General features: G+C 36.8%; 1 protein-coding gene across 3 annotated transcripts; it reads right to left on the bottom strand.

Annotated features, from left to right (window-relative positions):
• Window positions 1–407: 407 nt before the first annotated feature.
• LOC110790046 (probable ubiquitin-conjugating enzyme E2 24) lies at window positions 408–8,307 on the bottom strand. 3 transcript variants are annotated; one of them, XM_021994785.2, is made up of 9 exons: window positions 7,881–8,307; window positions 6,063–6,901; window positions 4,478–5,847; window positions 3,726–3,857; window positions 2,428–2,877; window positions 2,275–2,338; window positions 2,032–2,171; window positions 1,226–1,537; window positions 408–995 (listed from the first exon to the last, which is right to left on the bottom strand). In XM_021994785.2, exons 3-9 carry the CDS (start codon window positions 5,834–5,836, stop codon window positions 765–767), a joined length of 2,688 nt encoding a protein of 895 aa, XP_021850477.2. In that variant the 5' UTR covers window positions 5,837–5,847; window positions 6,063–6,901; window positions 7,881–8,307; the 3' UTR covers window positions 408–764. The 3 variants fall into 3 exon arrangements, with proteins under 3 accessions (XP_021850477.2, XP_056688977.1, XP_021850478.2); XM_056832999.1 differs by having other exon boundaries at window positions 7,667–8,268; XM_021994786.2 differs by lacking the exon at window positions 7,881–8,307 and adding an exon at window positions 7,058–7,272.

Genomic DNA, 8,307 nt, shown 5'->3' with positions numbered 1-8,307 from the left:
GATAGTTGTGAGATTTAAATTTTTTTTCCCAAATTGATGTCGTAAGTTTTAAACTTTGTTTCACTTTGATGTCATACTGCCATGAGGTTTGGTAATTCCACCTTGGTGTCCAGATTATAATTTTTTTACTTTTATTTTCTAAAAAGGAAAAAAGCTTTACTAGTCTACTTGTTAAGAAAATGTATTTAGAATTACTCCATGTCTATTTCTTTTATTATTCGTCACGTGGTTTTTTAGATCAAGTTGATTTGAGACAAAATTGGGTTATGTAGTTCCTGATATATTTCGAGCTCTATTTTTTCCCCTTAAGCTTCCATATCATTGTGATCCTCAAAGTCAATTGCTTCTCCATCTTTCCTATTCAAGCTAATGCAATACTAAAATGATGCAAAAGAAGAAGCTGGAGATAATAATCATACATCAACTTTCTTTTATTTCACACTTGAATTCTTCATATATTACAATTAGGGAGTAGGAAACACACTCTACCCTGAAAGTATAGAGTTCTTACAGAAAACAGACGGACCATTACAGACGCAGCGTAAATATACTATCCACACTTGACAAGTACACACAGGCAAAAGTAAATTTCACACTACAATTTTTCCATATTATTCACCTATCTTACACACAACTTTCACGCAACTCTCGTCATATGCTCACAACAAATAAATTTCTATCATACATGTTGTACAAACGATGACTTTTAACACCGCGAGATAGTCTCACTGGCCAACACTGTTGAGTGTTCTGTCACCAGGTTTTCATTTCTCTGACTCGAGAAAGTGGCTGCAATCGATTCCTTTGTCAGAAAAGGCTTGCACAAGTTTGGGAAAGAGCTTAGCTAGCATAATCTTGAAACCCATGGAGTTTCCCTTTTCATGATCAACTTTGGTACAGAAACCAATATGTGCCCCCTCCATATAAGCCTTGCAAGCTGATAGAATATGCTGATAACGTCTTTCAAAGTGCTCCTCCACCAGCTCATCAAAATGCTGCACAATTGTAGTAAAACAATCATGTATCGACTTCTCGGAATAAAAATATATCATTGGGATGAAAAATTCAAATATTAACATACAAAATCAAATCAGATTCGAGAGACATGCATAAAAGTTCATCTTTGCAAGCAAATTTTGAGGAGATTCATAATGTTGAGGTTAAATATAAGGATGCAACGAGAAACTTGCAACTCAGAAGTTCTGAACAAATCAGCATATCATACCTTGAGTGGCTTTCGCAATTGGTATAGCATAGATTTGCAAGTACCCAGGTAAGCACTTTCGTTGTAGCTGACAGAGTTCTTCTCTCCCTCAGCTCCACCTATCTGTTCATCATAGCCTGCCTCATTAAAATAGGGTTTTTCATTAAGGACAAGGGCCTGAAGAGAGAGGAGGACTTGAAGAATAGTCGAGCTTCCTGGATTCCACACTTCAGATCCTGTGCCAGTCCACGTGTTGAGGAGGCTGAGACACACCTTTCCTGACTCGTAAAGGTTTGGATTCAGACGTAAACCACCAGAATGGTAATGCACCATCTGTGTCAAAATACACAACACAATGTTGTATCAGATTTCCATTATGTCATTTACTGAAATTTAGCATTAAATGTCAATTTCACAATTCCGTTTGCTGGTCAGGCGTATCTTGTTGCATGGTGCCACGGTCACACCCAATAGTTTCATACTCCCTCTCTGTCCCTATTTGTTTGCCTCATTTTCCGTTTTAGTCAGTCCCTAAAAGATTGTCCCGTTACTATAAATGCTCATAGGGACCACCACTTTACTCTCACATAAAAACATTTGGTGCCACCATATTTATTTCTTCTCAAATTCACACAACCAACTCTTAATAAAGCACTTTCAGAGCATGGGGCAAACAATAAGGGGCGTAGAGAGTATCACTTAAATTTGCATAAACATTGTTGGCTTCGACCTTATCGCCTTTTCTACGCTTAGAGTGCAAAGAAACACATGAACACAGAAACATGTGCCAGTATTTTAAATTAAAGAAAGGAGAAGTGAACACTTACAGGGGGTACATGAGGATAATCAGGGGGAAACTGTATATCAAAGAAGAAAAGGCCATCATGGTAGGGAGTCCCAAGAGCACCAACAATGGCTACACGAAGCAAATCCATTCTTTCCTCGTAAATACGAACGTAAATTGTTTCTGTTTTGGTAAAACGAATGTTATTAGTACAGGACTAGGACACGAAGATTGTACATATGTTACACAAATATAAGAAAATTAAATTCTATGATTACGGTCTTACCTGGAAGGTCTTTCTCTAGAATGCTCCATTCCTGCTGAATCTTCTTCAACCAACCTTTTCTCATCTGCAAAAAGCAGTAGAAAACATGATTACTTAACCTCGCCTTTCCTGGTAATAAGATAACTACTTAAGCTTCTAGGAAAAGATCCTTGCCTGAGACAATGCTGATCCCTTGCCATCAGCAGCAGCAGCAAAGTGATGGTCAGAGCAATCATCCACAATGTCGAACTGTTTAAACTGTTTTAAGCCTTTTGTTTTAGCTACAGGCAGTAGTTCAATATTCTCTGAGTTCTTTTCAACTTTGTCCTTCAGATTCATGCTACCATAAGCATCAAAGTCACTGAATTCCACAGAGTGGATATCTGGGTACATATCACAAGATTTGACAATATTTTCCTCGCAAAAACTTCCAATTTTGCTTTCGTCAATTATATGGGCACATGAGATGTGTTGTGGTAGGAACGACGAATCATGTGATCTGAAGAAATTCACAGCAATACTAGAAAAGAATCCCATAGCAGCTTGAGAAAGGCTGAAGAAATGAGAACTTCTATGGTCGCTTTGACAGTTTACAGCAGTGATACCAGAACTGTCTGATGACTCCTGAACATAGACAAGTTTTGAATCATTAAATTTGGTTTTAGTGTAGGTCATGGACTTTTTCTTTACAAGTGCAATTAAATGCATAACATCAGCTTATACAGGAAAAAAATATGGGGAAAATGTGAAACCGTCCCCATTAGGATGCCAGTAAACATGAATTAAGCATCCCCGTTAGGAAAAAAAATGAATATCAGAATAAGACTTGGGGAAGAGGGAAGTTTCATCGGTTCAGCCTCAACAAAAGCAGGGTGATCTCGAGAGGTTAGCAACGGATAAAAATCATACAGAAGAAGGGAAGAAACTGAAGAGTGAAAACAAATAGGTCTGCAGAGCTGTATATAAAACGGGAGGAGAATAACTGCATTCCCATAGGAGACATATGCTTGCTTTCTGTTTTTTATCAGCAATTACTTTGTTGAAAATAATCAATACTCGTGTATTTTTTTCCTAATATAAGAAACTCATAAAGTTTCTCCTTTTTCTGGTAATGTTTTTTTACAAATAAAATAATTTGAGTTCATAACTTACCTTTGCGTATAGACAGAGCATACAATCCACTTACAATGCAGTCAAACAGACATGTTATTCTTTGGCTTTGGATTATAGAGAACTAAATGAAATAGCTCATTAAAATTATCTACGGGTTCTTATTTAATGTGAAAGCAAACGATGCTCATCGGAGTTTTGATCAAGGGTTTGACATATCTGGCCTACGCTACCCGCCTATGTAGGAGCCTGTTTAGAACTAAGAGTCATAAGGTTGATGAAATTTTGATATTTTAGCCGGAGCATCACAGAGAAAAGCAAACACATCTAAGTACTGATAGGAGGGGGACAGAAGAGTTCACCTGATGGTTCGCAGATTGTATCTCATAGTTAGCCATCTCATCACTGGATTCAGAAACATTTCTTTCTTGGAAAAGATGAGTTGCAACTGATCCATCATCCTTTTCCATGCATAGTATCTTGTAAGGAGCAACCTAACAACAACAACAACAAAAAGTTTAACAAGGTATGCCAAACACATGAAATGATAGCGGAGAACTTGCCCTTGTATATGTACTTCTTAAAAGTGTCTGCTACATTAATTAACTTGCCCTTTAATCATATATTAGTATCTCCCAATATGTTTGAAGACACCTGAAAATCACATAACCAGCAGAAATATACAAAATTTACAAAAATCATTGAAATCTTCAAGTATGTAAGCACAAACGGGTTGATTAATACTGACTAGACTTTGTTTTTTCCAAAACATAAGGTGTTGTCATTTTCTGTTTAGTTATTTACAGACCATTGTGAAAGTGATACTGATAACAGGCTTGGAATCTACATATACTCTGTTTAATAGTTATGAAGTATAAGGACCTATATCTGCAATAATTTCACATCATTTTTTAACTCTCTACATGCAATAATGCAATATACAGTACATATAATTTTATGGACCAGCTTCAAATCACCATTCCCCACAACTTCTATAACAATAGGATTTCTAGTAGAAAGCAATTACAGACATAAACCGAAATACACTCCCATACGAAATCAGCACTAGAAAGAAAACAAAATAAACATTACAAAACTCGTAAGGAGTTCATACCTTTGTTGAGACTCCACTAGCCCATTCCACCTCAATATCTCCATTTTTGAAGCCAACAACATAGCCGATACAGGACAAGAAATGTTTCTTCTGGGTTTCACTCAAATAAGCATTACAATTCTCACTTCCGAATGTAGTGCAATCCTCCATACTCATTTTGTTCAACTGGTCAGAAAAATGGTTCTTATCTGACATGAACACAATGTCACCAATGTTAAAGGAGAAATCAGGGTGCTCAACCAATTCGTAAGCGCTCACAGTCTCCTCCATTTTCCACTCATTTACACCTATAGTAACACCGTCGGTACTTTCCCATTTCACTTTCACAGTCCTCTCATTTGCGTCCACACATCGAACAACTCCCCATCTTTGACTTACTGGAGCAACCAGATCATCAGAACTGTTTTTCTCCAAAACAAACTGTTCAGGGAAAAAATCATGCGCATTCAAAACACATACTGGGAAGATAGTATATGAATCTAGCCCCATCGAGCAACTACCATCTTGCCACATGATATCAACTTTGATTTTTTTCTTTCCAATTGAAAAAATCTCATCAAAATTTGAATTCAAGTCCCTTCTTTGCAATCCAGTTTCTGGTGGAAGGACACACCAGTCACCAAGTTGCCAGTCAGCATGAGAGATGTGCGATAACATTGTCAAGTTTTTCGGGTCTTGCAAACGGGTTGGAGGCGGTAAGGTCATGCAAACACCAATTATAGCAGAGGAAATCCAGTCAATGTATGCAAGTCCCACATCAACAGAAAACACAGTTCCCTCGTGTTGATTCTTTTTGGACATCCTGCATAACCATCCAGCAGATTTTAACCCCATAGGATTACTAACTCTTACTCTTTGTCCAGGGTGATAGGGATAAAGTGAATCATCGAGTAAATTGGGAGAAAGTGGCAACAACTGTGCTTGGTCAGTTGCCAAGATTTCACACTTTGTTCCATCATCAAATATAATACCAACATTGTCAACCACTTTCTCCACTCTTCCAAGCCATGGACCGTGAATCACATAATCCCCAACCAACAAGGATCTCATCTTCAATAGTTTTTCAGTATTGACATCTTTTCTGACTTCACCGAAAACATTTTCAAGATCAACTGACATTCTGATATTCACTATTTTACCCATTTGTCCAGATGGATTTCCTGTGGAGCGTACGATATCACCATGCGAGAACCCTCTCTCAAATGACAGGAAATCATCTATTTTTTCTATGCTGTCCTCAAGATTAGACAAGATACTCTGAGCATGTCCGCCATAGATGGAAAAGATATCATCTTGATCATCACTGCTGGTCTCACTGAAACTCTCAACATCAGAATCACCAAACATTTCCATTGTCATGATCCTTGTTTCTGTATGTACGTTGTATAAAATTAAAACACATCAATACAGGAGCTGGAAACATGAAAAGAAAAATTATACAATAACAAGATTTACAACACAAATTTCTCACTTAGTACTTCAGTAGGTGCACATTATTGAGAAAAAAAACAATTTTATCCTCCGACAATTTCATATAGGCTTAACAAGAGAGAAATTACAAAAGATATTAGTGAGAGAGACATACCTTCTAATTCAGTAACCACGATTGGCTTAATAAACTGTGAAAATAATTTGAATTCCCTGCAGTAACCTGATGACAGTAAGTTCTAGTGGATTTACTTCCACTGTGGAGAGCGAGGGATAGATTAGTATCTCCAACTGGAGATAGAATGCCAAAGGAGATTTGTCCTTGAAGATAATGAGAGTCAGTTTATGACTCTAGCTGCCAAAGGAGATTTGCCCAACAAAATTGGACTGAATATTGCCAAAGGAGATTTGCCCAACAAATTGGACTGAATATTGCCAAAGGAGATTTGCCCAACAAATTGGACTGAATATTGCCAAAGGAGATTTGCCCTATAGCCGGGATAGGCGACAAGCAAACAGATAGGAGTAACAGTCACTAGCCAACAGATGATAACCTCTCTTGCGAAGAGTCACTCAGCTGAATTGTGAATACTATTTTGCCAAAGGAGATTTGCCCTAAAGAGCTAAGTAAAGTAGGTTTTGTATATATTTGTATAAATCTATGCTGAAAGAATATAGCTTCTTTCAAAACACAGTTTATATTGCCAAAGGAGATTTGCCCGTGAGAGGCTGAATCGTCGGATAAATATAATGATATTGATGTTCTGGTTAAAAACCAGAACTATATTGCCAAAGGAGATTTGCCCCCGAAAGGGATTCAACACTTATGCAGATGATCTGCTCACAACCACTTTCCTAAACTGATGAGAAGCCTGAATAACAACCGCGCCTTTTCCCTGTAGACTAATTCACTGATGCTTGAAAGCTTGAACATTGAACACTTTAACTAGCCCTTAATAGAACAGCCACAGGAGCTAGATAAAAATATCCATTCACCTGTCAAAACATTATTTCTTAGTTATTACCACAAATCTATCAGATTCAGTTGCTAGCTAGAAAGAATCTTTAAAAAAAAGTAGCATATTGATCACACCTATTCCACCCATATCTTGAAAAGTTGAAAACTACTTTGTTTGCACAAATAAAATTTACCTTTCATTGTTCATAAGAAATTCAAACTACAAGTTAGATTTGCAATTTACACAAATTGATTCACGTTCCAGGACATATGTTAACAAGAAATATGCTGCTTAAACTCGAACGTTGCCAATATAACTCAGCCAAACAGCACCTAATCAGAATTCAATAAAAGTGTAATAGGACTTAAGCAAATATTTAGTGTATAAGAATGTTGAATTTATTATGCTTTTTGAGGTTTTCATATGTATGAACACAAGTTAAAGGAAGATTAACAACCAAAACCCAGAATAAAGTAGCTTGCTTTCCAAAATTATATGCTGCAAACAAAATTAGGCCTTTATTCAATTAAACAAAATTTCTAAAAGCCTACCAACTTCCCACTATCTGAATCAACAGAACTAAAGGATTATAGTGCCAACTAGTTTAGTTAGTTAAAGTCGGAAATAATACTCTATAATGCCAACTAGCTTAGTCAGTTAAAGTCGGAAATAATACTCTATAATGCCAACTAGCTTAGTTAGTTAAAGTCGGGAATAATACCATTTACCCAAAACCCGGGATCAAATCCCATCTACATTAGTGCCCTTGGAGGCGGCCTATACTACAAAAACAAAACTATACCTTTTGTTCCATTTTGTTTGGGGCTTTGCAGAAAACCGAAAATCTCCATAGAAACCTCGCAAATTCAAGTATAAATTAAACTAGAAGTGAAAAATACCCAAAACAATGAATACAAACCATTATGCCCACATCTTATTTTCATGAAATTCACACAACAACAGAAAGAAAATAAAAAGGAAAGAACTGAACTTTTTAAAGAAATTCAGAAATTTACCAGTTTAACTTTCACAGGAGGACCAATTAAAAGAGTGACAATTGATGCTAAAAGAATTCCCAGAAAAAGCTGATTGATTGAAAGAAACCCAGATAATTTATCTTGTTGCCCATATAATTTCCCACAATCAACACTTTTTCCTAAAAATTAATCCCAGAAATCAGCAGCAACAAAAGCAGTTAAAACTTGGGGAGTTCAAAGAGGGCCTCCCCAAACATCACTCATCATGTCATCATCATTCAACATCTCACGATTTGCAGATTTTGCTGTTATTCTCTCTCTCCTATCTCTCCTCTTTTGTGAGTAATGAGTATTTTTGGAAGTGTAATATGAATATGAACGTTCTCCGAGTATTAAGAAATGGATGCCTAATAAATAGTACGAGGACTCGAGGAGTGGGGAACTGGGATAGTATATACCAACTGGC

The sequence above is a fragment of the Spinacia oleracea genome, chromosome 6 (genome assembly GCF_020520425.1).
Source record: "Spinacia oleracea cultivar Varoflay chromosome 6, BTI_SOV_V1, whole genome shotgun sequence".
Classification (NCBI taxonomy): domain Eukaryota; kingdom Viridiplantae; phylum Streptophyta; class Magnoliopsida; order Caryophyllales; family Amaranthaceae; genus Spinacia; species Spinacia oleracea.
Note: the sequence above shows the minus strand (reverse complement) of the source record. Positions and strands in the feature narration are given on the sequence as shown.